At 39.5% G+C, this 26,627-nt stretch overlaps 7 protein-coding genes across 7 annotated transcripts; 4 read left to right on the forward strand and 3 right to left on the reverse strand.

Annotated features, from left to right (window-relative positions):
• Nucleotides 1–79: 79 nt before the first annotated feature.
• LOC108053096 (cytochrome c oxidase assembly protein COX15 homolog) lies at nucleotides 80–1,622 on the reverse strand. The gene is made up of 4 exons (XM_017135677.2): nucleotides 1,399–1,622; nucleotides 1,213–1,315; nucleotides 1,020–1,152; nucleotides 80–966 (listed from the first exon to the last, which is right to left on the reverse strand). Exons 1-4 carry the CDS (start codon nucleotides 1,489–1,491, stop codon nucleotides 114–116), a joined length of 1,182 nt encoding a protein of 393 aa, XP_016991166.1. The 5' UTR covers nucleotides 1,492–1,622; the 3' UTR covers nucleotides 80–113.
• Nucleotides 1,623–1,675: 53 nt separating this feature from the next.
• Nucleotides 1,676–3,976, forward strand: LOC108053094 (THO complex subunit 5). Its single transcript, XM_017135675.1, has 6 exons — nucleotides 1,676–1,814; nucleotides 1,871–2,662; nucleotides 2,722–2,834; nucleotides 2,891–2,978; nucleotides 3,033–3,569; nucleotides 3,626–3,976. Exons 1-6 carry the CDS (start codon nucleotides 1,740–1,742, stop codon nucleotides 3,866–3,868), a joined length of 1,848 nt encoding a protein of 615 aa, XP_016991164.1. The 5' UTR covers nucleotides 1,676–1,739; the 3' UTR covers nucleotides 3,869–3,976.
• On the reverse strand, nucleotides 3,902–5,023 carry LOC108053098 (uncharacterized protein C6orf136 homolog). The gene has a single exon (XM_017135679.2). It carries the CDS (start codon nucleotides 4,745–4,747, stop codon nucleotides 3,986–3,988), a length of 762 nt encoding a protein of 253 aa, XP_016991168.1. The 5' UTR covers nucleotides 4,748–5,023; the 3' UTR covers nucleotides 3,902–3,985.
• Nucleotides 5,024–5,486: 463 nt separating this feature from the next.
• LOC108053103 (alpha-catulin) lies at nucleotides 5,487–9,341 on the forward strand. The gene is made up of 6 exons (XM_017135687.2): nucleotides 5,487–5,845; nucleotides 5,983–6,163; nucleotides 6,231–7,708; nucleotides 7,767–8,084; nucleotides 8,139–8,345; nucleotides 8,926–9,341. The coding sequence occupies exons 1-6, from the start codon at nucleotides 5,816–5,818 to the stop codon at nucleotides 9,043–9,045; spliced, it is 2,334 nt and encodes a 777-aa protein (XP_016991176.1). The 5' UTR covers nucleotides 5,487–5,815; the 3' UTR covers nucleotides 9,046–9,341.
• Nucleotides 9,342–9,363: 22 nt separating this feature from the next.
• Nucleotides 9,364–10,255, reverse strand: LOC108053093. The gene is made up of 4 exons (XM_017135674.1): nucleotides 10,178–10,255; nucleotides 9,865–10,058; nucleotides 9,719–9,798; nucleotides 9,364–9,662 (listed from the first exon to the last, which is right to left on the reverse strand). The coding sequence occupies exons 1-4, from the start codon at nucleotides 10,217–10,219 to the stop codon at nucleotides 9,364–9,366; spliced, it is 615 nt and encodes a 204-aa protein (XP_016991163.1). The 5' UTR covers nucleotides 10,220–10,255.
• A 12,192-nt stretch (nucleotides 10,256–22,447) lies between these two features.
• LOC108053965 (senecionine N-oxygenase) lies at nucleotides 22,448–24,104 on the forward strand. The gene is made up of 5 exons (XM_017136700.1): nucleotides 22,448–22,695; nucleotides 22,758–22,944; nucleotides 22,997–23,168; nucleotides 23,230–23,765; nucleotides 23,829–24,104. Exons 1-5 carry the CDS (start codon nucleotides 22,508–22,510, stop codon nucleotides 23,994–23,996), a joined length of 1,251 nt encoding a protein of 416 aa, XP_016992189.1. The 5' UTR covers nucleotides 22,448–22,507; the 3' UTR covers nucleotides 23,997–24,104.
• Nucleotides 24,105–24,364: 260 nt separating this feature from the next.
• On the forward strand, nucleotides 24,365–26,301 carry LOC108053963 (5-aminolevulinate synthase, erythroid-specific, mitochondrial). The gene is made up of 2 exons (XM_017136699.2): nucleotides 24,365–25,681; nucleotides 25,817–26,301. The coding sequence occupies exons 1-2, from the start codon at nucleotides 24,472–24,474 to the stop codon at nucleotides 26,191–26,193; spliced, it is 1,587 nt and encodes a 528-aa protein (XP_016992188.1). The 5' UTR covers nucleotides 24,365–24,471; the 3' UTR covers nucleotides 26,194–26,301.
• The last annotated feature ends 326 nt before the right edge of the window (nucleotides 26,302–26,627 follow it).

The raw sequence follows: 26,627 nt of genomic DNA on the forward strand, positions 1-26,627 counted from the left end.
TATTACCAAGGCGAGGCATTAAGATTGTAACAAGCGGTGTTTAAAAGGAGGACGGAGCATTTAATTAAATAAATAAGCATTTAGTTTCAACAAACGATTATATATTTTGCCCTTTATTTTGGCAGATACTTCAAAAGTCGAACTTCATGTGATAACCATAAAGCGAAACTCAGGAGAATCAGAGATCCGGATTGATGGGCAGTCGCCAAAGGCACGGGTACGTAGGTCAGCAAGGTGGTTACACCAAGAGCGGCCTGTGTCCAGGCCATGGCCACCACGGCGTTGATTGCATAATTCGCGCGCTTGGGCAGCTGCATTCTTCTGGTCACCAGCCACAAAGCTGTAGTCAGGGTCACTGTGCTGATGCCCAGGATACGGTGATTGAACTGCACCGTCGTCGGATTCTCGGTTATATTCTTCTGTATCGGCTTAAACTGCCACATGTCGTCGGGGATCCAATTGTCCCCCATTTTCGGGAACGAATTATACACCAATCCAGCGTCCAGTCCGGCCACAAAAGCTCCAGAAATGGCTGTCAGCAGAACCATTGCCTTTGTGAGATGGGACAGCCCTTTAATATTAAATGCATTCTTGGCCTGGATCACAAATGTGTTGGTGGGGATTAGCATGGACAAGCCCCTCGACAGGGCGAGTGAGTACAGGATGAAGGCAGCCGCCAGATGGGAGGCCAATCTGTATTGGGAGACTCGGGGCACGTCATTCGGATCCTGGAATCGGTCCTCCAGGCCGGATTTAACCATGTACCATCCCATCAGACCCTGCAGGCCGATAAGGGTGCCCAGCAGCAAGACGCTCTTCTTGGTCTTCGCACAGAAGTAACCCTTTCGCCAGAAGTAAATGGCTGGGAGGAGGAAAAATCCGCCGATGGCGCGACCCCACATCCTGTGCATGTACTCCATCATGAAAATGAATTTAAACTCTTCGACCGTCATGTTTACATTTTTCCTAAGGAGATAAATCTGTTTTAGTAACTGCACTGGATTAAGAGAAGTACCCACAGCTTGTACTCCGGATATTGCTGATAGAGACTGAACTCCTGCTCCCATTCCTCCTGGGTCCTGGGCATCCGTTCACCCGTGAGCTTCCACGTTACCATGGAGAGTCCGGACTCTGTTAATCTGGTTACCCCGCCTGAAAAGGGGTGATGTTTATTTAAGAACTATTTTTATTCAAAAGTAAGTACATAGCTACCTAAACCAACTGCCACAAAAACCATGCCGCTGACTCCCAGAAACCATCTTCCCACGGTTTTGTCGCTCCTTGAAATACTTATGGGCTTTACCGCAGGGATTTCCTGAAATACATTTATGGGAATTGAAAGAAATTCTTTAATTTGTAAGAGCTTATTGTTAATATGTTTATCATGATGATAATCACCTTTATCGCTGTTTGCGCAATAGTTTGATGAAGCCGGGGACCGGGCACCAGCAACTTTATGAGACTAGTTCTTTTCTGCATTATTCGCAACATTGTGTTAATTATATTTCTAGTCTAACTTTAGCTTGAAACAAATATTTAAAGAGTTATTTGGATTTATTTTATTATATTTACAACGCCGGTTGCAAGTGTAACAGCATCTGGTGGTCAAAGAAAAATATACTAACACTATTTTACAAAATACCGTAACTATACCAGTATACTAACTTTCGTGCAATCTGGGCACTTTTTTTATTCTTAACATTTGTTTGCGGCTTCAGATAAACAATTTGCCGAATAAAATGGAAATAATATTAAATACACAGTTCGAGCAGCTGCAAAAGGCCATCGAGGGGATAATGGAGGCGAAGAGCAAGGTAATATGTGTATTTAAACGTTGTAATGCACGTATTTCACAGTGTACCATTTGCAGGGGCAGTCATCCGACGAGGCACGCACAGCGGCCACTTTGATGTTTGTGGCTCTGAAACACGCCAATCGCGAAGTAAAGCACAAGATCAAGGCTGGACGGGATAAACTGCATCTGGAGAAGTGCAAGGTGGACCTCAGCCGGCTGCAACTGCAAAATCTTTTGTATGAAGTGAGTCATTTGAAGAAGGAGATCGTGCGCTGCCAGAAGTTCAAGAGTCGGGATACCAATCTGGAGCTTCTCTCGGAAGCTGAGTACGCCGGCAAGTTGCCGAGTATTCCCAATGAGAAGGAGGACTTGTCTAGCCACAAGCAGCACCTGCATCGCCTGGACTGCGAGCTGCGTCTGCGGAAGGATCTCGACAAGCAGTATAGCGCCCTGCTGACTTCCAAGCAGGAACTTCTGCAGGACAATCTCAGCCACGCCCAGAGGTACATCTCCTTCGCACCTGCCCTGCGCACCCTGCTTGGCGCAACGAAGCCACTGCACGATGCACTTCAGCTGTCCCTCGACGTGGAGTGGAAATTGAGCGCCGTGGTCAAGTATCTGCCGAAGCCCCTATACATACTGTTCATAAACCTGCAATCCCTGCAACGGGCGTGCGATGATCTGTCCTTCACCGCCGAGGTGGTTGGCTACGAAAGTGAGGCCCAAATGCAGGAGTTGCTGAAGGAGAAGCAGTATACCACATTGCACCCTAAGCAAAATGAAAAGGAAACCGCACCGCGAGAAAAGCCTTTAGAGAACAGCTTGGAGGACGCACTGGCTCCTCACCCATTGCACATTCGCATGACGGTAAGCATATACTCACATACATATATCCGTATATTTACAATCCGCAACAATCTTTATAGATTGGAGCCGTTGGATCGAATCAGCTTATTTTGCAGATTCGTTATTTCGAATTAATTAAATGTGCTACTGTCTGGGGTCAACTAATCCCGTCCAGCAACGCCAATAGTCTGGGGTAAGTCTTAATGAAATCATTATGAAGTATCTGAACTACAACTTGTCTTTACGCAGTGATACTCACTTTCTTCATTACCTCCTGCGACATTTGTACACCAATGACTTGGGCAATGAAATACCCATTCCTGGAATTGAATATGAAGTAAGACTTAAGCTAATCTTGTTTATACAACAAACTTAAATCAGTATATTTTAGCTCCGAAACTCTGATTTGACAGCTGACGAATGCATCCGCTATCTGAAGGCCAAAGACTTTGGAAAACCTTTCTGTTGGCTGCAAAGCATGTGCTCCATTCCAACCGTCAACAGTTCCTTGCTGTACAATCATGAACTGAACTTGAACAAGAACACCCGGGAGATTATTGTCCGCATTGCCAGACGCTGGAACTCTTGGCTGCGATTGAGCCAGCAAATTCGTGGGTTGACGTACAAGGACATTGATTTGTACACTCTCAAGGAAAATATCTACCCTGCCGGCCTGTCGTGCAGCCTTGTTCAATGGACTGCCATTACGCACGAAGAGTTTCATTCGCAGTTCTCAGACGTTTTAAATGTTTCGTCTGAAGACAAGGGCATTACTTATAACTCTTACCGCGCTGTTATCGTCAGGGGCTCCGCTAAAATGGAGTGTTTCATCAGAATCCCGAGTAATTACCCATTGGAAATGCCTCTTTGGATTTTAAATGTGCACTGGAACGGCTGCCATACCTCACAAAACAATTCGGCCATCAAGGTGAATAGTTACACGTCTCTTTTTAATAAATAAGTTACTAAAAGTGTATTCTTTAGATGATGGAGTTCTGGACCAACTCACTGCAGCCCAAACAGCTGGAGGCAGGCGAACGGCTTCTGTATGCCCAACTTTTCCGCACCATCTACAGCTTTGATATATTCCTTGAAACGGAGGGCTCCATACAAAGCACCGTCGAGTACAACAAAGAAAAGCCTTACATAAGTGCTTTTGCCAAGCGGAGCCGTTCGCGTCCGTATAAATACATAAAAAAGGGATCGGTGTACGCGTTTAAGCAGTGACGGTTTGAAATGAAATATTGTACAAAGCTTCAATGCAGTTACTAAACATTTTCACAGTTTCTGTTTATTACGTTTAGTAATACAATAAATAAGTAACATTTAAAGCTAGCTATGACTTCATTGGCAGTTTATCTTCTGGGAAGTGGTCGCCGCCAAAGATCCCGGCGGCAACGCCGACGCAGAAGTGTTCTCAACAGCCTCCCGACTCTCGTCCGGCATAACTTTGTCGACAATGTGTTTCGCGATCAGCCCGTCGTCGCCCAGATAGCAGACGGAATACCCATCGTACCAGGCCTCCTGGTCCTTCAGGACTTCCTTGAGCTGCCAGATTTTGTACTTCCAGAACTGGAACATGACCTTCAGACCGGAAATGCCCCGAACTCGCCACCTAATCCTCACCGTGTAGTCGTCCTGGTGCTTAGTGATCTTGAGGACCTCGAACTTAACGTAGGCGTACTTTAGGTGACCCACCGTCCGCAGGATGGCAATCTGTTTGACGTAGTGATACAGGCCTACCGTGTGCTTTCCGGTGATATTATTGTGGAAGATGAGACCCGGGCTGTATATGGAATAATCAAGGGGCTCCACGAACAACTTGGGCAGGGTGGTTCTCAGGACCTCGTAGGCTCTATCCAAGTCCTCGGGTTTCCTCGCATTTTCTTTGGTGTTTCCTGGATCCCTTTCCGCATTGGTGCTCTCGTGGAGACTCCGACTTTGCTGGAAGCTATCGGATGTATGGCAATTTAGCAGTTTTTGGTGGCATGCTGCAGGTCCGGGTGCATTCAGACGCATGGCGGACGCCCACGCCCGTTCCTTGGAGCACCAGTGGGCCATCCAGCTGCTCCTTCTTATTGATAACATCCCGAAATTTCGCATCATCTTTGCAAGGACTTTGTGTTATACTTCCTTCACCGGTACTTGATTTCCCTCGAAACAAATCTACGTCGGTTGTATGTTAAACCATTCAATTATTACGCTGGTCCAGGCTATAAGGCTATTTTTCGTTTGCGGCCTGCAGGAATTTGACGTGCTCGTGTTTAGGTAACAACATTTGGAAATAAAATACGGCAAAAATCATATGGTCGTAGTGCTGTGTAACTTCTTATTAATTTTGGAGGGCGAAGTTCCTAAGCTTTATGTTAGGGGTATTCCCATTTTATAGGGTAATTAGTGTAAAATGTATTATTATTATTATTTATAATATTCAAGACTGCTATTTGCAAATATATAGTTTTTATAAATTTCCTCTTTATGCAATATTTTTTAGCAACTGACAACTTTATACGATGTCTATCGATGTGTAAACTAAGTATTGCTGTTTCAAAAAACTGCCACAGTCGAATGACCGTTATTTTTGGATTACGCGGAAACTGTTTGGTTATTGGAAAGTAACACATCAAATCGAGAATTTGTGAGCCAAACCAAAGGATTCCAAGCAATTAAGATAAAATTACTTGGCGGAACCTCAAAAAATATCGAGTCCTGGGACCCAAATCGATTTTCGACCCCTTTGTAACGGGAAACTGTTGCATTGCACAGTACTACATGGTTTTTATGCGCAGACATCCTGCGCAGACCAATTTGTTACAAGCTCGAATCACACACAAATCTGGAGGCATACACATATATTTGTCTACAAGTAAACACGTTGTTTACAGACACTTTAGCTATATAACACTAATTTAAGCTAAGGAGCTTTCTTTGGCTGAAAAATCGACTTTTATTTGAGCTTAAACCTATAAACCCTCGTACTATGACGCATTAATCAGTGACGGTATTATTGAGTGCCAAATACTTGATTTAGTTTCAATGTCTATTCAACTCTGCTAACCTTAGTATTGAGAAAAATCAATAGAAAGTAAATAAAAATGTTACATGCCTAAAAACGCTTTGTGGATATTTAAGAAACTATAATCAATTTTTTTATTGAGAGTTGACGTATCCAAAATGTACGGAATCACTCAATCAACTGTAAACGTAAGTTTTTGACCGGCTATAGAATGACTTGCGATTTCAATCGAATTTACTGCGGAACCAACTGTGGTTGCCTCGCCTTTATTCATCTGAAATTATTGATTGGCCGTGAAACTTGATCAATATTGCCTCCCTTTCAGAATCAACGCTTTCGAGTTCGTGATATGGATAACGAGCAAATCATGTCCACTTTTGGGAACATAGGACACCTACTAAACATCGCTGTGGAACGATTTATAACGATTGGAGAGATAATAGCCGAGGAAAATATTGACATCAAGGGAGATATGTACGAGGCTGCCAAGGAAGCTAGAGATGCAGGTGGGGATATATTACCTTATGAACTAATTTAAACTGAATTACTTTATGCAAATTTAATATTCTATAGGAAAATCAATTGAGCGACTATGTGATGTATCGCCTTTAGGTGGCATGGAGCTTCGACACCACATTGAGCCTCTAAAAGACTATGGCGCCATTATCCTGGCGGCCAGGTCCCTACTATCCTCTGTTACGCGAATCCTACTGCTAGTGGACATTATTGTTGTGAAAAAACTCTTGACCGCCAAGAAGCGAGCCTCCGAGAGCCTTGAAAAACTGGAATCTGTTATGAACTTTACCGAATTCGTGCGGGCTTTCTCTGTCTTCGGCACGGAGATGATCGAATTGGCCTACCTCACTGGTCACCATCGGAATTCCTTCAAGGAGGAGCGGCGGCGGGCCCAGATGTTTTCGGCTCGTCAGATCCTGGAGAAGTCCATTGCTATTTTGCTAACGTCCTCGAAGAACAGCCTCATCCACAGCGACTGTGTGATTGTGAAGGAGAACCGCGACACGGTCTTTTGCCAGATACGAAGGGCCATGGACCTCATCCACTTTGTGGTGAAGGACAGCATTTTTGATTCGGCTAAGCACATGCCCTTCGACAAGCAGGCCAGCAACCCGAACTACGAGAACGAGAGCATATATACGACAATAAAGCGCATTGTAAACCTCATAAAAAGGTACAAATACCAGATGAGCTATTACGAGAGCAACAACGAGGGGAATAACAACTCCGACGCTTACTTTAATTTCCTGGACGACGATCTCTGGAAGTCGGAGAAGAACCTGGCCCCCTCAGCGGGCGGAGGCGGACGCATGGTGAACAACACAAACTTCAGGAAGCACATGAGTTCCGAGAGCATGGACCTGCGCGAGGAGCTATCGGTGGCATTTGAGAAGCTCTTCGAGAAGGCCCACGACTTCACAGACTCGCCGTACATAAGTCACAACCATCGAAAGAACATACTGTCCTACTGCGACAACTGCAAGCTGGAGTTCGACCTGTATCTGAACACCATCATGAAGGACCAGCACGAGAGTGCCGGGGTCCAGGTGAAGGGTCGCGACCCGGAACTGGGGATGCTGAGCAGTCTGGAGGAGCTGTGCAAACAGCTGGTGATCTCCGTGTCCAGTCAAATCGAGGACTTCAACGAGTCCCTGAAGATCTGCTCCAAGCTGGTCAAATCGTTCCACGTCCTGGCAACGAACTACGACATCGACAATCTAAACCAACGCTCTACGAAGTTCCACGACTGCTGTGACCACATCTTCGACATCTGCAAGCTCCTGCAGCACATAGCGCCCACGGAAAGGCTGCAGGTCCAGGCGAAGTGCCTGGCCATCAATCTGCGGATCTACGGACCGCAGGTCTTCATAGCGGCCAAGATCCTGTGGAAGTACTCGAACAGCAGCGCGGCCAACGAGAATTTCGAGTCCTTTTCGGACATGTGGAAGTGGCTAACGAACGAGATTTCTATGATCGCCAAGAAGATACTTGTATCAATTAATACGACTAAGAACGACAGAGAAGCTGAAGCTGAGGTAGGTTCCCCTAAACCTTAACCACTAATTTTCCTAACTACTTGCTCGCTTTCTCCAGAAATGTGAAAGCACAGATAAACTAACAAAATCCGGTGTACCTGCAACAGAAGATGGAGAAATGGTTGAGTATTCTGGCCTCGAAGGCAAAAACAATGGAGATCTAAACACATATCAATCAAAATGGAGTGAAGACTTGTCGGACGACAACGACATATTAAAAAGAGCTAAGAACATGTCAGCTATGGCTTTCCTTATGTATCAGTTTACAAAGGGAAACGGTTCTTTAAGAACAACTCAGGATTTGTTTACTCAAGCCGAATATTTTGCGGAGGAAGCCAATCGACTTTACAAAGTCCTCCGCCACTTTTCATACCAGGTAACCTCTCATATCTCTTTTACAGAGAAGTGCCTTAAATGTATATCCTTGCAGGTTCCCGCTAGTGACAACAAAAAGGATCTCCTTAACATTTTAGATAGAGTGCCGACTTTTGTCCAAGCACTTCAATTTACAGTCAAAGACCACACGGTTGGTAAAGCTGCCACTTTTGTGAAGGTCGATCATGTCATCAGAGAAACCAAAAACCTTATGAACGTTATAAATAAAGTAGTATCGAAGTGCTTTGAGTGCGCAACTAAGGTAAATAAGTCAAAGCCAAGCCGTGGGGCCATTTCTTACAGTTAAGATTACCAATATTTGAATGTGTATGATATTTATAATTTACTGTGATATTAAAGCATGCATTATTACAGGTATGATTTTTATGACTTTGTTGATTTTATTTAAAGGAGAGGAAAAGAGTCGATTTGGTTTTTGTTCTTTGAGACTCTATTAAACTCCCCTTAAAGATGTTTTCGTTACATCATATAAAACATCTTTCCCTTAAAACAAAAGCTATTTTGTTAACCCTTATAACAATATGTGTATCAAAAGCTATCGTAGAATCGTATATAATTTAAACGAGATTTTCTTTTGGTTAATAGATGGGATAACAGCAACCACATTTTAATTTAAGTGATGCTTTCTGGATAAATTTGAAAAGTATCTATCCCCTACAATTCTCGAGCGGAAGGAAAGAAATGCAGACAGTCTTTCATAATCTAAATTTAGCCGTTTGTTTCAGTTTCTATTTTTATTCTTGCTAGTTATAAGCTATAAAACCATTCTTTTTTAATTGTCAGACGACATTAACTAAATTACTTGAATATCCGCCTTGCAGTACAAACTAAATTTAACTGGGATAACTGGAGGACTCACTTCGGAAAGGTCCAACGAGAACATGGCCGGCGGAATGTGCGACTCCAAAGGAACGACGAGCAGCAGCGAGGGGAGCATGTGACATTACGGGATGGCTCGAAGAGCCAAAGGTGATGCACGGAGGACGAGGGTATCATTTTTACTGTTCTGAGCCCAAACTTTTTATTATTGTATTTATAGTGTACACTGTTAGCATTCTTAATACATTCAATTTTGTGTATTAGTTGAGGCCGCTTCTAGCGTTAGTTAATGTCAAAAACTTTATTAACATACAAAATCCAATTAGTTGTTTTAACAGCACGATCTTATAATGCATATTTTGTTTCACTACATTCGAAAAATAACGGCAATAAAGGTAATGAATGATGCAGATATGTACATAAAGGTGTTTAAATTGGGTCTACAAATCCGTTCGTAAATATTTCTTATTATTTTCATTTATGATCTGTGTTTGGGCACCACTGCTGCAACAGTTTGTCTTGTGTTCTTGGGACAAATTGTACACTTTTAGGGCGACTGTTGAAGTATCTTTCAATTGATCTGTTTGGGCTGTAGAGTTCTTGAGTTTTAGCAGGTTTTGAAAGAGCATTAGGTCCAGGGCAAACAAAGCTGCGCATATGAAAGAAAGCGTTCCCAACGAATAGGCAAAAATCAGAAGATCCTCGGACAATTGTTCCACCGAAAAAAATATCAGTAGTCCTTAAAATGAAAGTTTTTGTCAGCTACTCTAAATAAATTATTTAAGAATACTTTACCCTCTATAGTGAAAAACAGAACTCCACAGGTTAACAGAATTATTTCGCAAGTACCATAGTTCGAGGTTGTCTCAATAATTCTAAAAAATTAAGTTTATTTTTTATTAGAAGTTGATAAAGGTGACTCATGGTTGAGAAGTAATTACCTTGTGAGAAGTAAAACTGCTGAAATAAATGTGTATCCCAAGAATGTAAGAGTGCTAAAGTCGTCGCCTTCCTTTGACCAAGAAATATTGTTCAAGAGTGTCCATTCCCTGGATTGTTTTTTGTTAATTACAAACACCCTCTCCGAATGTTTGTCTGACAATCTTTTAACAATCAACGCAGCCACAGTAGCAATCTATTAAATAATTGTATAATTTGATTATTTCTATATATTTCAAAGTTTTCCACTAAATAGGTTCACCAAATCCGACTCAATGTGGGTCACTTTGAATATGAACATGAAAAGATACTTGCAAGCTGGAGAACTTTTGTGCATATACAAGCCGCTAGTCCCATGTTAGACGTTCTTAACGAATACTTTAATACTGAGGCACGTACGGGCAAAATTTATCTGACACATGCAAATTTTCTCACATTTGGTTTCGTTGTTTAGCGTGGGAAAAGACGAAGTCAAAGAAGTGACTAGGCCAAGAAAAATGTTCATTTTTTAGACATATTCAGCTATGGCTGGTTTTCAACTAATAGTAACCCATACCTTGAACTATAGAAACAAACGAGCTGACTTTGGCCCCTAGAGCGCATATTGTTTTATGCTTGTACGCTAGTCAGCAAAATAAATATCAATAAAATAAATAAATGTGGTTGCTTGATCTGTGTTTAAGGCTATAAACAAACGAGAACGGAAGCTAACTTTGCCAAGCCAAAGTCTTAACACCCTTGCAGTCAGACCGAAAATTAATGACTGGTGCACTACCAGAATCAACAAAATATGCTAATGAAAAAATGAAAAATCGTCATAAAATTTCCAATCGAGTGGCATTCACAGCTCAACATTTTCATTTTGGTCGATTTTTCGCCAAAATGGATGATGTAACCCCTTATTAAAAATGCCGAAAACCGGAGATCCGGAAAAGTGCACTTTTATTTCGGTTTTTTTGATCAAAAACCTGGGAAATAATGGTCACATGTTGGAATGCCATACCTCGTTGAAATCGTTATAAAATTTCCAATCGAGTGGCATTCACAGCTCAAAATTTTCATTTTGGTCGATTTTTCGCCAAAATGGATGATGTAACCCCTTATCAAAAATGCCGAAATCCGGAGATCCGGAAAAATCAACTTTTATTTCGGTTTTTTGATCAAAACCATTGGAAAAAATGGTTTGCTGTTGGAATGTCATACCTCGTTGAATTGGTTGTAAAATTTCCAATCGAGTGGCATTCACAGCTCAAAATTTTCATTTTGGGCGATTTTTCGCCAAAATGGATGATGTAACCCCTTATCAAAAATGCCGAAAACCGGAGATCCGGAAAAGTGCACTTTTATTTCGGTTTTTTGACCAAAAACCTGGGAAATAATGGTCACATGTTGGAATGCCATACCTCGTTGAAATCGTTATAAAATTTCCAATCGAGTGGCATTCACAGCTCAACATTTTCATTTTGGTCGATTTTTCGCCAAAATGGATGATGTAACCCCTTATTAAAAATGCCGAAAACCGGAGATCCGGAAAAGTGCACTTTTATTTCGGTTTTTTTGATCAAAAACCTGGGAAATAATGGTCACATGTTGGAATGCCATACCTCGTTGAAATCGTTATAAAATTTCCAATCGAGTGGCATTCACAGCTCAACATTGTCATTTTGGTCGATTTTTATCAAAAATGCCGAAAACCGGAGATCCGGAAAAATCCACTTTTATTTCGGTTTTTTGATCAAAACCCTAGAAAAAATGGTTAAATGTTGGAATGTCATACCTCTTTGAATTCGTTATAAAATTTCAAATCGAGTGGCATTCACAGCTCAAACATTTCATTTTGGTCGGTTTTTCGCCAAAAATGACAATGTAACCCCTTATCAAAAATGCCGAAAACCGGAGATCCGGAAAAATCAACTTTTATTTCGGTTTTTTGATCAAAACCCTGGAAAAAATGGTTTGCTGTTGGAATGTCATACCTCGTTGAATTGGTTGTAAAATTTCCAATCGAGTGGCATTCACAGCTCAAAATTTTCATTTTGGTCGATTTTTCGCCAAAATGGATGATGTAACCCCTTATCAAAAATGCCGAAAACCGGAGATCCGGAAAAGTGCACTTTTATTTCGGTTTTTTGATCAAAAACCTGGGAAATAATGGTCACATTTTGGAATGCCATACCTCGTTGAAATCGTTATAAAATTTCCAATCGAGTGGCATTCACAGCTCAACATTTTCATTTTGGTCGATTTTTCGCCAAAATGGATGATGTAACCCCTTATCAAAAATGCCGAAAACCGGAGATCCGGAAAAATCAACTTTTATTTCGGTTTTTTGATCAAAACCCTTGGAAAAAATGGTTTGCTGTTGGAATGTCATACCTCGTTGAATTGGTTGTAAAATTTCCAATCGAGTGGCATTCACAGCTCAAAATTTTCATTTTGGTCGATTTTTCGCCAAAATGGATGATGTTACCCCTTATCAAAAATGCCGAAAACCGGAGATCCGGAAAAGTGCACTATTATTTCGGTTTTTTGATCAAAAACCTGGGAAATAATGGTCACATGTTGGAATGCCATACCTCGTTGAAATCGTTATAAAATTTCCAATCGAGTGGCATTCACAGCTCAAAATTTTCATTTTGGTCGATTTTTCGCCAAAATGGATGATGTAACCCCTTATCAAAAATGCCGAAAACCGGAGATCCGGAAAAGTGCACTTTTATTTCGGTTTTTTGATTAAAAACCTGGGAAAAAATGGTTTGCTGTTGGAATGTCATACCTCGTTGAATTGGTTGTAAAATTTCCAATCGAGTGGCATTCACAGCTCAAAATTTTCATTTTGGTCGATTTTTCGCCAAAATGGATGATGTAACCCCTTATCAAAAATGCCGAAAACCGGAGATCCGGAAAAGTGCACTTTTATTTCGGTTTTTTGACCAAAAACCTGGGAAATAATGGTCACATGTTGGAATGCCATACCTCGTTGAAATCGTTATAAAATTTCCAATCGAGTGGCATTCACAGCTCAACATTTTCATTTTGGTCGATTTTTCGCCAAAATGGATGATGTAACCCCTTATCAAAAATGCCGAAAACCGGAGATCCGGAAAAGTGCACTTTTATTTCGGTTTTTTGATCAAAAACCTGGGAAATAATGGTCACATGTTGGAATGCCATACCTCGTTGAAATCGTTATAAAATTTCCAATCGAGTGGCATTCACAGCTCAACATTGTCATTTTGGTCGATTTTTATCAAAAATGCCGAAAACCGGAGATCCGGAAAAATCAACTTTTATTTCGGTTTTTTGATCAAAACCCTTGGAAAAAATGGTTTGCTGTTGGAATGTCATACCTCGTTGAATTGGTTGTAAAATTTCCAATCGAGTGGCATTCACAGCTCAAAATTTTCATTTTGGTCGATTTTTCGCCAAAATGGATGATGTAACCCCTTATCAAAAATGCCGAAAACCGGAGATCCGGAAAAATCAACTTTTATTTCGGTTTTTTGATCAAAACCCTTGAAAAAATGGTTTGCTGTTGGAATGTCATACCTCGTTGAATTGGTTGTAAAATTTCCAATCGAGTGGCATTCACAGCTCAAAATTTTCATTTTGGTCGATTTTTCGCCAAAATGGATGATGTAACCCCTTATCAAAAATGCCGAAAACCGGAGATCCGGAAAAGTGCACTTTTATTTCGGTTTTTTGATCAAAAACCTGGGAAATAATGGTCACATTTTGGAATGCCATACCTCGTTGAAATCGTTATAAAATTTCCAATCGAGTGGCATTCACAGCTCAACATTTTCATTTTGGTCGATTTTTCGCCAAAATGGATGATGTAACCCCTTATCAAAAATGCCGAAAACCGGAGATCCGGAAAAATCAACTTTTATTTCGGTTTTTTGATCAAAACCCTTGGAAAAAATGGTTTGCTGTTGGAATGTCATACCTCGTTGAATTGGTTGTAAAATTTCCAATCGAGTGGCATTCACAGCTCAAAATTTTCATTTTGGTCGATTTTTCGCCAAAATGGATGATGTAACCCCTTATCAAAAATGCCGAAAACCGGAGATCCGGAAAAGTGCACTTTTATTTCGGTTTTTTGATTAAAAACCTGGGAAAAAATGGTTTGCTGTTGGAATGTCATACCTCGTTGAATTGGTTGTAAAATTTCCAATCGAGTGGCATTCACAGCTCAAAATTTTCATTTTGGTCGATTTTTCGCCAAAATGGATGATGTAACCCCTTATCAAAAATGCCGAAAACCGGAGATCCGGAAAAGTGCACTTTTATTTCGGTTTTTTGATCAAAAACCTGGGAAATAATGGTCACATGTTGGAATGCCATACCTCGTTGAAATCGTTATAAAATTTCCAATCGAGTGGCATTCACAGCTCAACATTTTCATTTTGGTCGATTTTTATCAAAAATGCCGAAAACCGGAGATCCGAAAAAGTCAACTTTTATTTCGGTTTTTTGATCAAAACCCTTGGAAAAAATGGTTTGCTGTTGGAATGTCATACCTCGTTGAATTGGTTGTAAAATTTCCAATCGAGTGGCATTCACAGCTCAAAATTTTCATTTTGGTCGATTTTTCGCCAAAATGGATGATGTTACCCCTTATCAAAAATGCCGAAAACCGGAGATCCGGAAAAGTGCACTATTATTTCGGTTTTTTGATCAAAAACCTGGGAAATAATGGTCACATGTTGGAATGCCATACCTCGTTGAAATCGTTATAAAATTTCCAATCGAGTGGCATTCACAGCTCAAAATTTTCATTTTGGTCGATTTTTCGCCAAAATGGATGATGTAACCCCTTATCAAAAATGCCGAAAACCGGAGATCCGGAAAAGTGCACTTTTATTTCGGTTTTTTGATTAAAAACCTGGGAAAAAATGGTTTGCTGTTGGAATGTCATACCTCGTTGAATTGGTTGTAAAATTTCCAATCGAGTGGCATTCACAGCTCAAAATTTTCATTTTGGTCGATTTTTCGCCAAAATGGATGATGTAACCCCTTATCAAAAATGCCGAAAACCGGAGATCCGGAAAAGTGCACTTTTATTTCGGTTTTTTGATTAAAAACCTGGGAAAAAATGGTTTGCTGTTGGAATGTCATACCTCGTTGAATTGGTTGTAAAATTTCCAATCGAGTGGCATTCACAGCTCAAAATTTTCATTTTGGTCGATTTTTCGCCAAAATGGATGATGTAACCCCTTATCAAAAATGCCGAAAACCGGAGATCCGGAAAAGTGCACTTTTATTTCGGTTTTTTGATCAAAAACCTGGGAAATAATGGTCACATGTTGGAATGCCATACCTCGTTGAAATCGTTATAAAATTTCCAATCGAGTGGCATTCACAGCTCAACATTTTCATTTTGGTCGATTTTTCCTTATCAAAAATGCCGAAAACCGGAGATCCGGAAAAATCAACTTTTATTTCGGTTTTTTGATCAAAACCCTTGGAAAAAATGGTTTGCTGTTGGAATGTCATACCTCGTTGAATTCGTTATAAAATTTCCAATCGAGTGGCATTCCCAGCTCAAACATTCAAGTTTTGCTAAAAGCAAGGAATCTTTGCTTTCTTTTATAAGCCTGAATTCATATTCCAATAAAAAAACCAAATTCGCTATGTAAATTTTGTTTTTATTAGTGTGGTTTTTATGAGGTAATCCTAACTATATATTAACTTAACTTATTAGTACATATATGTAAATATTAAATTAGCTTAATTTATTATTTATTGTATAGGTAAATAGTTTTACTAATATTATAGGGAAATCACATTTAATTTATTTATTTAACCAAGTAATCAAAGGTTTATTTATTAACAATAATAAGCGACTAATATAAATGTTCGATGGTAAGGTGGAACGGAAGGATACGACGACTGCTGAATCCGGCCCAATTATCCACGGAAACTTCCCCGAGAATGCTGATCCTGATCTCCTGAATGACTCCTAGTCATATTGTTAACTTAGACCTATATGTTCCTTAAATAAATAATTTGAATAAAGACGATTTTATAAAAAAATAAATATGGAAAACTTTTACTGGGGGTGGAGTCTTATTTATTGGAGAAACGTTCATTTTTTATTTATGTTTTCTTTGAAATTATTCGTCGTGAAACAGTCAAATGTTATTTCAATTGATTTTTTGTGTGCACACAAAAATACAAATTTTATTTTTATAGTTTTTGTAGATAAAATAAAATGTATGTTTTTATATTTAAAATACTTATTTGAACTTATGCTAACTATATATTAACTTTTTAAATTACTCTTCCAAAAAAGAGAATAGCTTTATTTATTATATTAAAATATAAATATGGATTTATTTATAGCTTCTAACTTATAACTTATTACTTATGAATACTTCTAAGTAAGCGCCCAAAATAACTCCTCATTGGTGAGCTTAAAAGCCAGAAGACGACAACTAGTAAATCCTGAATAACATTGAAGACGATACAGAAACCCGGCACAATTATCCACGAAAATTTTCTATACATACAATGCTGATCCTGATCTGCCAATCGCATACCTTCACCTATAGAACCAAACGAGCAGACTACGGTCTCAGTAGCGAATATTGTTTTATGCTTGTACCCTTATCAGCAAAATAAATATCAATAAAATAAATATATGTGGTTGCTTCATCTGTGTGTAAACCGTAAACCTATTAACAAACGGGAACGCGAGCTAACTTGACCAAACCGAAGTCTAAACACCCTTGCAGTCACACCAAATATTGATGACAAAATATGATAATGAAAAATGAAAAACCATTGGACAAAATGGTTTGCTGTTGGAATGTCATACCTCGTTCAATTCGTTGTAAAATTTGCAATCGAGTGGCATTCACAGCTCAAAATTTTCATTTTGGTCGATTTTTCTCAAAAATGGATGATGTAACCCCTTATCAAAAATGCAGAAAACCGGAGATCCGGAAAAGTGCACTTTTATTTCGGTTTTTTGATCAAAAACCTGGGAAATAATGGTCACATGTTGGAATGCCATACCTCGTTGAAATCGTTATAAAATTTCCAATCGAGTGGCATTCACAGCTCAACATTTTCATTTTGGTCGATTTTTCTCAAAAATGGATGATGTAACCCCTTATCAAAAATGCCGAAAACCGGAGATCCGGAAAAATCAACTTTTATTTCGGTTTTTTGATCAAAACCCTTGAAAAAATGGTTTGCTGTTGGAATGTCATACCTCGTTGAATTGGTTGTAAAATTTCCAATCGAGTGGCATTCACAGCTCAAAATTTTCATTTTGGTCGATTTTTCGCCAAAATGGATGATGTTACCCCTTATCAAAAATGCCGAAAACCGGAGATCCGGAAAAGTGCACTATTATTTCGGTTTTTTGATCAAAAACCTGGGAAATAATGGTCACATGTTGGAATGCCATACCTCGTTGAAATCGTTATAAAATTTCCAATCGAGTGGCATTCACAGCTCAAAATTTTCATTTTGGTCGATTTTTCGCCAAAATGGATGATGTAACCCCTTATCAAAAATGCCGAAAACCGGAGATCCGGAAAAGTGCACTTTTATTTCGGTTTTTTGATTAAAAACCTGGGAAAAAATGGTTTGCTGTTGGAATGTCATACCTCGTTGAATTGGTTGTAAAATTTCCAATCGAGTGGCATTCACAGCTCAAAATTTTCATTTTGGTCGATTTTTCGAAAAAAAAGGATGATGTAACCCCTTATCAAAAATGCCGAAAACCGGAGATCCGGAAAAGTGCACTTTTATTTCGGTTTTTTGACCAAAAACCTGGGAAATAATGGTCACATGTTGGAATGCCATACCTCGTTGAAATCGTTATAAAATTTCCAATCGAGTGGCATTCACAGCTCAACATTTTCATTTTGGTCGATTTTTCGCCAAAATGGATGATGTAACCCCTTATCAAAAATGCCGAAAACCGGAGATCCGGAAAAGTGCACTTTTATTTCGGTTTTTTGATCAAAAACCTGGGAAATAATGGTCACATGTTGGAATGCCATACCTCGTTGAAATCGTTATAAAATTTCCAATCGAGTGGCATTCACAGCTCAACATTGTCATTTTGGTCGATTTTTATCAAAAATGCCGAAAACCGGAGATCCGGAAAAATCAACTTTTATTTCGGTTTTTTGATCAAAACCCTTGAAAAAATGGTTTGCTGTTGGAATGTCATACCTCGTTGAATTGGTTGTAAAATTTCCAATCGAGTGGCATTCACAGCTCAAAATTTTCATTTTGGTCGATTTTTCGCCAAAATGGATGATGTAACCCCTTATCAAAAATGCCGAAAACCGGAGATCCGGAAAAATCAACTTTTATTTCGGTTTTTTGATCAAAACCCTTGAAAAAATGGTTTGCTGTTGGAATGTCATACCTCGTTGAATTGGTTGTAAAATTTCCAATCGAGTGGCATTCACAGCTCAAAATTTTCATTTTGGTCGATTTTTCGCCAAAATGGATGATGTAACCCCTTATCAAAAATGCCGAAAACCGGAGATCCGGAAAAGTGCACTTTTATTTCGGTTTTTTGATCAAAAACCTGGGAAATAATGGTCACATTTTGGAATGCCATACCTCGTTGAAATCGTTATAAAATTTCCAATCGAGTGGCATTCACAGCTCAACATTTTCATTTTGGTCGATTTTTCGCCAAAATGGATGATGTAACCCCTTATCAAAAATGCCGAAAACCGGAGATCCGGAAAAATCAACTTTTATTTCGGTTTTTTGATCAAAACCCTTGAAAAAATGGTTTGCTGTTGGAATGTCATACCTCGTTGAATTGGTTGTAAAATTTCCAATCGAGTGGCATTCACAGCTCAAAATTTTCATTTTGGTCGATTTTTCGCCAAAATGGATGATGTAACCCCTTATCAAAAATGCCGAAAACCGGAGATCCGGAAAAGTGCACTTTTATTTCGGTTTTTTGATTAAAAACCTGGGAAAAAATGGTTTGCTGTTGGAATGTCATACCTCGTTGAATTGGTTGTAAAATTTCCAATCGAGTGGCATTCACAGCTCAAAATTTTCATTTTGGTCGATTTTTCGCCAAAATGGATGATGTAACCCCTTATCAAAAATGCCGAAAACCGGAGATCCGGAAAAGTGCACTTTTATTTCGGTTTTTTGATCAAAAACCTGGGAAATAATGGTCACATGTTGGAATGCCATACCTCGTTGAAATCGTTATAAAATTTCCAATCGAGTGGCATTCACAGCTCAACATTTTCATTTTGGTCGATTTTTATCAAAAATGCCGAAAACCGGAGATCCGAAAAAGTCAACTTTTATTTCGGTTTTTTGATCAAAACCCTTGGAAAAAATGGTTTGCTGTTGGAATGTCATACCTCGTTGAATTGGTTGTAAAATTTCCAATCGAGTGGCATTCACAGCTCAAAATTTTCATTTTGGTCGATTTTTCGCCAAAATGGATGATGTTACCCCTTATCAAAAATGCCGAAAACCGGAGATCCGGAAAAGTGCACTATTATTTCGGTTTTTTGATCAAAAACCTGGGAAATAATGGTCACATGTTGGAATGCCATACCTCGTTGAAATCGTTATAAAATTTCCAATCGAGTGGCATTCACAGCTCAAAATTTTCATTTTGGTCGATTTTTCGCCAAAATGGATGATGTAACCCCTTATCAAAAATGCCGAAAACCGGAGATCCGGAAAAGTGCACTTTTATTTCGGTTTTTTGATTAAAAACCTGGGAAAAAATGGTTTGCTGTTGGAATGTCATACCTCGTTGAATTGGTTGTAAAATTTCCAATCGAGTGGCATTCACAGCTCAAAATTTTCATTTTGGTCGATTTTTCGCCAAAATGGATGATGTAACCCCTTATCAAAAATGCCGAAAACCGGAGATCCGGAAAAGTGCACTTTTATTTCGGTTTTTTGATTAAAAACCTGGGAAAAAATGGTTTGCTGTTGGAATGTCATACCTCGTTGAATTGGTTGTAAAATTTCCAATCGAGTGGCATTCACAGCTCAAAATTTTCATTTTGGTCGATTTTTCGCCAAAATGGATGATGTAACCCCTTATCAAAAATGCCGAAAACCGGAGATCCGGAAAAGTGCACTTTTATTTCGGTTTTTTGATCAAAAACCTGGGAAATAATGGTCACATGTTGGAATGCCATACCTCGTTGAAATCGTTATAAAATTTCCAATCGAGTGGCATTCACAGCTCAACATTTTCATTTTGGTCGATTTTTCCTTATCAAAAATGCCGAAAACCGGAGATCCGGAAAAATCAACTTTTATTTCGGTTTTTTGATCAAAACCCTTGGAAAAAATGGTTTGCTGTTGGAATGGCATACCTAGTTGAATTCGTTACAAAATTTCCAACCAAGTGTCATTCCCAGCTCAAACATTCAAGTTTTGCTAAAAGCAAGGAATCTTTGCTTTCTTTTATAAGCCTGAATTCATATTCCAATAAAAAAACCAAATTCGCTATGTAAATTTTGTTTTTATTAGTGTGGTTTTTATGAGGTAATCCTAACTATATATTAACTTAACTTATTAGTACATATATGTAAATATTAAATTAGCTTAATTTATTATTTATTGTATAGGTAAATAGTTTTACTAATATTATAGGGAAATCACATTTAATTTATTTATTTAACCAAGTAATCAAAGGTTTATTTATTAACAATAATAAGCGACTAATATAAATGTTCGATGGTAAGGTGGAACGGAAGGATACGACGACTGCTGAATCCGGCCCAATTATCCACGGAAACTTCCCCGAGAATGCTGATCCTGATCTCCTGAATGACTCCTAGTCATATTGTTAACTTAGACCTATATGTTCCTTAAATAAATAATTTGAATAAAGACGATTTTATAAAAAAAATAAATATGGAAAACTTTTACTGGGGGTGGAGTCTTATTTATTGGAGAAACGTTCATTTTTTATTTATGTTTTCTTTGAAATTATTCGTCGTGAAACAGTCAAATGTTATTTCAATTGATTTTTTGTGTGCACACAAAAATACAAATTTTATTTTTATAGTTTTTGTAGATAAAATAAAATGTATGTTTTTATATTTAAAATACTTATTTGAACTTATGCTAACTATATATTAACTTTTTAAATTACTCTTCCAAAAAAGAGAATAGCTTTATTTATTATATTAAAATATAAATATGGATTTATTTATAGCTTCTAACTTATAACTTATTACTTATGAATACTTCTAAGTAAGCGCCCAAAATAACTCCTCATTGGTGAGCTTAAAAGCCAGAAGACGACAACTAGTAAATCCTGAATAACATTGAAGACGATACAGAAACCCGGCACAATTATCCACGAAAATTTTCTATACATACAATGCTGATCCTGATCTGCCAATCGCATACCTTCACCTATAGAACCAAACGAGCAGACTACGGTCTCAGTAGCGAATATTGTTTTATGCTTGTACCCTTATCAGCAAAATAAATATCAATAAAATAAATATATGTGGTTGCTTCATCTGTGTGTAAACCGTAAACCTATTAACAAACGGGAACGCGAGCTAACTTGACCAAACCGAAGTCTAAACACCCTTGCAGTCACACCAAATATTGATGACAAAATATGATAATGAAAAATGAAAAACCATTGGACAAAATGGTTTGCTGTTGGAATGTCATACCTCGTTCAATTCGTTGTAAAATTTGCAATCGAGTGGCATTCACAGCTCAAAATTTTCATTTTGGTCGATTTTTCTCAAAAATGGATGATGTAACCCCTTATCAAAAATGCAGAAAACCGGAGATCCGGAAAAGTGCACTTTTATTTCGGTTTTTTGATCAAAAACCTGGGAAATAATGGTCACATGTTGGAATGCCATACCTCGTTGAAATCGTTATAAAATTTCCAATCGAGTGGCATTCACAGCTCAACATTTTCATTTTGGTCGATTTTTCGCCAAAATGGATGATGTAACCCCTTATCAAAAATGCCGAAAACCGGAGATCCGGAAAAGTGCACTTTTATTTCGGTTTTTTGATTAAAAACCTGGGAAAAAATGGTTTGCTGTTGGAATGTCATACCTCGTTGAATTGGTTGTAAAATTTCCAATCGAGTGGCATTCACAGCTCAAAATTTTCATTTTGGTCGATTTTTCGCCAAAATGGATGATGTAACCCCTTATCAAAAATGTTGAAAACTGATCTCGAAAATAGTGTAGAAGCATACTATATCAACTCACCCAAGGAAGCTGATTAAGAATATATTTTTTATAGCGTCGAAAATATCTACCTTATTAAAATAATTTTAATTAATTAAAATACCCTCTGCAAGGGTATATAAAGCAAAACAGGTATAGAGATCTGACGAAAAAGTGCCTTGTGCTTAATAATGTTATCAGTAACCAAGTGATCTGACTAAATTGCGACTAGTACATACTCTTTTATTAATTATTATAACTTTTTTAGCTTCCATTTAAAATTTTAAAATTCATAGTTATCATACAAATCCAAGTACCCCACTTTTCTAGGGGCATAACAAGTTGAGGAAGCCATAAAGTTCATCACGATGCGATCCTCAGTTTCGTTAAGGCAATCGGAGTGAAGAAAGCGATTCCGGCGTATCGCACGTAAAAACAATTAATAATAATAAACTGTAACATGATAAGCGTATGCATTATTGGGGCTGGAACAGCAGGCCTTTGCTGTGCCCGACACTCCATTGAGAACGGCTTTCGGACGACTGTATTTGAACTATCTGACCGAATCGGCGGAACCTGGGTTTACAATGAGGCAACAGGTGTTGTTAATGGCATCGATGTTCACAGCAGCATGTACAAAAATTTACGGTAGGCATTATTTTCCCAAACCTTTCACGACACCAATTACTTTTGGGTATATTCGAAAATAGCACTAATCTTCCCAAGGAAGTCATGGGTTTTCCGGACTTTGAAATTGGCCAACAGGAAGCTTCCTATGTAAGATCCGACGAAATTTGTGATTTCCTTAACCATTACGCCGACCACTTTGAACTAAAAAAGCATATAAAGTTTAACACCTATGTTATTCGAGTTGTGCAAAGGAATTCCAAGTGGCAGGTAAGTTAAATAGTCAAATAAATTAACCAATTTCTAACCAAACCGTCTGCAGGTCCTGTTCAAAGATGTTGTTACAAACAAGATTGAATTCCAATACTTCGATAAGGTTATGGTGGCAAACGGGCATTACCACACCCCAAACTATAGTAAAATTCCAAATATGAATCGTTTTAAGGGCAGTTACATGCACAGCCACGATTTCAGAAGTAGAGAAGTTTTTGAAGGTAATTATAAGGGCACATGCAAAATAAGAAGACATTCTGATTTATTTCATTTAAAACCAAGGTAAATCGGTTCTTGTTATTGGAGCTGGGCCAAGTGGCATGGACCTATCTAATATCATTTCCCGATCGGCGGAACGAGTTACTTTAAGTCACCACTTGACTGATATTGGAGAAAACATATTCTTTGACAATGTGCAGCAGAAACCCGATGTTCGGGAACTGGATGAGAAGGGAGCCGTTTTTGTAGATGGATCCTACGAGCAGTTCGACATTATTTTCTTTTGCACAGGATATAAGTATGCCTTCCCATTTCTGACAGTTAATTCTGGGATCTATGTCGAGGACAACTACGTTCAGGAGTTGTATAAGCAGTGCATTAACATAAGAAACCCATCGATGGCGTTGATTGGTTTGCCGTTCTACGTCTGTGCCGCCCAAATGATGGACATTCAAGCTAGGTTTATCATGAGCTACTACAACGGATGCAATAAGCTGCCATCGACAGAGGAAATGCAGAAGGACACCCAAGGAAAAATGGCCAAGCTTTGGGAAGCGGGCTACAGGAAACGTCATGCTCATATGCTCGGTCCTAAACAAGTAAGAATAATTTACATTTACTTAAATATTATGTACTTCAATCAAATCTTTATTCGTTTCAAGATTAACTATTTCTCGGACCTGGCGGAAACTGCTGGAGTAAAAAACATTAAAGCAGTTATGACAAAGTTACATAACGAAAGCAGCAAGTGTTTCAATGAGAACTTGCTCCACTTTAGGGAGGACAATTTTAAAATTGTGGATGATGAAACGTTTGTCAAAACAAATTAGCTATTTTGAAAACTATATCAAAAAAGTTTCAACAATTTTGTTTAATACTGTAACGTAATACATAAATTAAACTAACTACTTTCTCTCAACATATTTTTATTAGTTTTCGTCATTCGCAAAATTAATTTTATGTACTGCCTTCAATTGCACTGAAATAAAAACTATTTCTCTCTAAATAATAATAAAATATGTTTTTGCATTTACAATTAAAAATTCAAATAAATGATATTTTTGGGTCCACTAAACGGGACTTCCCCTTAAGGACAAAAAAAACCGTTAGAAGCAGAAACTAATGCTTAGTATTTTTTTTGAAAGTCAGCTGGTACAAATTGAGGGCTCTTGATATTCGGCCGCTTTGGCCACACTTATCACACCTCCGCAATCACACTTCTTGCATAATTTACGAAACACCTCACTTCACTTTCAAAGTTCGCTGATTTAGGTCGGGTCTTCAAAAGTGGAAAATCGTCTCGTCATGCAGTGTCCCTTCCTGAACCGCTTCACCGCCAACTTCGTCCGCAATTACGCGGAGACGCTATGCCAATCCTACGGGATGCATTGCCCCGTGGTTGGCAAGACCTTGAGTGCGGGCGAGAAAAAACTTTCACTCGTCGCCCCAAGTGTTACAAGGTCTTACTCGACGGGGTCTAATGCTAATGCGTTCGTTGCTGACGCAAAACCCGCATCTGCTGACCCTGGAAAAGCGACCTCGGAGACCTTTCCCTACGAGCGCTTCTTCAACGAGCAGATCATGAAAAAGAAACGCGACCACTCCTACAGGGTCTTCAAGAAGGTCAATCGTCTGGCTGGCGACGGGCTCTTTCCCCACGCGCTGGAGTACTCGGAGCGGACGGAGAAGCCCATCACGGTGTGGTGCTCCAACGATTACCTGGGCATGTCCGCGCATCCGAGTGTAAAAAGGGCCGTTCAGGAGGCCCTCAATATGCACGGATCGGGTGCTGGCGGCACCAGGAACATCTCGGGCAACTCGCTCCACCACGAGCGCCTTGAGCGAAAGCTGGCCGAGCTCCACCAGAAGGAGGCTGCCCTGCTGTTCACTTCGTGCTTCGTGGCCAACGATTCCACGCTGTTCACGCTCGCCAAGCTCCTACCAGGCTGCCAGATCTTCTCCGATGCGGGCAATCACGCCTCCATGATAATGGGAATACGGAACAGCGGGGTGCCCAAGCACATCTTCCGGCACAACGACGTGGACCACTTGCACAAGCTACTTAAGCAGACGGACAAAAGCACGCCCAAGATCGTGGCATTTGAGACAGTACATTCCATGACGGGGGCCATCTGCCCGCTCGAAGAGCTGCTGGACGTGGCCCATGAGCACGGGGCCATCACGTTTATCGACGAGGTGCACGCCGTGGGATTGTACGGCGACCATGGTGCCGGGGTCGGTGAACAAGAGGGTGTGCTGCACAAAATGGACATCATATCGGGAACCTTGGGCAAGGCGTTCGGTAACATTGGGGGTTACATAGCTGGGTCCGATAAGCTGGTCGACATGATCCGATCGTATGCGGCTGGCTTCATCTTCACCACCTCGCTGCCGCCCACTGTGCTTTGTGGCGCACTGGAGGCTGTCAATATCTTGGCATCGGAGGAAGGTCGTCAATTGCGACACATGCACCAGCGCAACGTCTCGTACCTAAAGAACTTGCTGAAAAGAGAAGGTAAGGTGTAATTTTAGACTTTATGTAACCCGAATTTAAGGTTATTTTCGCACTTTCGTTTTATTTAAAACGTTGGCTATATATATCTGCGCCATTACTTTCTGTTTACTGACTATATTATATTCTCCGTTTTAGGTTTTCCCGTCGAAGAAACACCAAGTCACATCATTCCCATCAAAATCGGCGACCCTCTTAAAAGCAGTCAAATCTCAAACGTGCTGATCGAACAATTTGGACACTACTTGCAGTCAATTAATTACCCAACAGTAGCCCGCGGTCAGGAGAAACTCAGGCTAGCCCCCACTCCTTTCCACACTTTCGAAATGATGAATGCCCTGGTTACCGATCTGAAGAAAGTGTGGGAAATGGTGGACCTCTCGACAAACGTCCCGCTTTCGCCCAATGGATGCATGTTCTGTAACTCGGAGAGCTGCTGGCACCAGGATGCGTCACCCGACCTCGAATGTGGAATTCCCAACTGCCCAAGGTTGGAAATCTCCGTTGCAGCATAGTATCCTCTTATAAAAGGAGTCTAACCGAAGCATTCGAAATATTAAGATATGCCTAAACATAACTTTGTGGTTTTGGACAAATAAACAATGGTTTTGGTGCAATATAAATGATGTAATTTTGTATTGGAATGGGTAAAGCTGATTAATGACAATACAAGGGGTGATAAGACTTTGGTTGAAGTGTCACCTTAGATAAGAATTTGCATGTTTCACGAACGAAGTCCAGACATGCAAATGGTATTCTAATTGGGGAATAGCACGGAAGAAGTCTCCTTGAAAGTTATCCCAATGTCAAATTTGAAAAATAGGTACAAATTAATATTGTCGTTCGTGAGTTTATTTGTCTGGGAATTTGGACAAACAAAACAGACACTCCGCTCTCGTTATCCCTTAATGGGCTTACCCTGTTTGAATAAAATTAATGGAATTGATAC

The sequence above is a fragment of the Drosophila rhopaloa genome, unplaced genomic scaffold (genome assembly GCF_018152115.1).
Source record: "Drosophila rhopaloa isolate 14029-0021.01 unplaced genomic scaffold, ASM1815211v1 contig_115, whole genome shotgun sequence".
NCBI classification, from domain to species: domain Eukaryota; kingdom Metazoa; phylum Arthropoda; class Insecta; order Diptera; family Drosophilidae; genus Drosophila; species Drosophila rhopaloa.

What these genes read in the sequence shown, in the direction of transcription:
- LOC108053965 (XM_017136700.1), top strand. Translation starts at nt 22,508, where the DNA reads ATGATAAGCGTATGCATTATTGGGGCTGGAACAGCAGGCCTTTGCTGT. An exon ending in AAAGGAATTCCAAGTGGCAG is followed by an intron (nt 22,945 to 22,996) that starts GTAAGTTAAATA and finishes AACCGTCTGCAG; the next exon opens with GTCCTGTTCAAAGATGTTGT. An exon ending in AAGTAGAGAAGTTTTTGAAG is followed by an intron (nt 23,169 to 23,229) that starts GTAATTATAAGG and finishes TTTAAAACCAAG; the next exon opens with GTAAATCGGTTCTTGTTATT.
- LOC108053103 (XM_017135687.2), top strand. Translation starts at nt 5,816, where the DNA reads ATGTACGGAATCACTCAATCAACTGTAAAC. An exon ending in TCACTCAATCAACTGTAAAC is followed by an intron (nt 5,846 to 5,982) that starts GTAAGTTTTTGA and finishes CCTCCCTTTCAG; the next exon opens with AATCAACGCTTTCGAGTTCG. An exon ending in CAAGGAAGCTAGAGATGCAG is followed by an intron (nt 6,164 to 6,230) that starts GTGGGGATATAT and finishes AATATTCTATAG; the next exon opens with GAAAATCAATTGAGCGACTA.
- LOC108053096 (XM_017135677.2), bottom strand. Translation starts at nt 1,491, where the DNA reads ATGTTGCGAATAATGCAGAAAAGAACTAGTCTCATAAAGTTGCTGGTG. An exon ending in TTTTGTGGCAGTTGGTTTAG is followed by an intron (nt 1,153 to 1,212) that starts GTAGCTATGTAC and finishes ACCCCTTTTCAG; the next exon opens with GCGGGGTAACCAGATTAACA. An exon ending in CAATATCCGGAGTACAAGCT is followed by an intron (nt 967 to 1,019) that starts GTGGGTACTTCT and finishes TTATCTCCTTAG; the next exon opens with GAAAAATGTAAACATGACGG.
- LOC108053098 (XM_017135679.2), bottom strand. Translation starts at nt 4,747, where the DNA reads ATGATGCGAAATTTCGGGATGTTATCAATAAGAAGGAGCAGCTGGATG.
- LOC108053093 (XM_017135674.1), bottom strand. Translation starts at nt 10,219, where the DNA reads ATGGGACTAGCGGCTTGTATATGCACAAAAGTTCTCCAGCTT. An exon ending in GCACAAAAGTTCTCCAGCTT is followed by an intron (nt 10,059 to 10,177) that starts GCAAGTATCTTT and finishes ATTATTTAATAG; the next exon opens with ATTGCTACTGTGGCTGCGTT. An exon ending in TCTGTTTTTCACTATAGAGG is followed by an intron (nt 9,663 to 9,718) that starts GTAAAGTATTCT and finishes TTTCATTTTAAG; the next exon opens with GACTACTGATATTTTTTTCG.
- LOC108053963 (XM_017136699.2), top strand. Translation starts at nt 24,472, where the DNA reads ATGCAGTGTCCCTTCCTGAACCGCTTCACCGCCAACTTCGTCCGCAAT. An exon ending in GAACTTGCTGAAAAGAGAAG is followed by an intron (nt 25,682 to 25,816) that starts GTAAGGTGTAAT and finishes TCTCCGTTTTAG; the next exon opens with GTTTTCCCGTCGAAGAAACA.
- LOC108053094 (XM_017135675.1), top strand. Translation starts at nt 1,740, where the DNA reads ATGGAAATAATATTAAATACACAGTTCGAGCAGCTGCAAAAGGCCATC. An exon ending in TAATGGAGGCGAAGAGCAAG is followed by an intron (nt 1,815 to 1,870) that starts GTAATATGTGTA and finishes TACCATTTGCAG; the next exon opens with GGGCAGTCATCCGACGAGGC. An exon ending in AGCAACGCCAATAGTCTGGG is followed by an intron (nt 2,835 to 2,890) that starts GTAAGTCTTAAT and finishes GTCTTTACGCAG; the next exon opens with TGATACTCACTTTCTTCATT.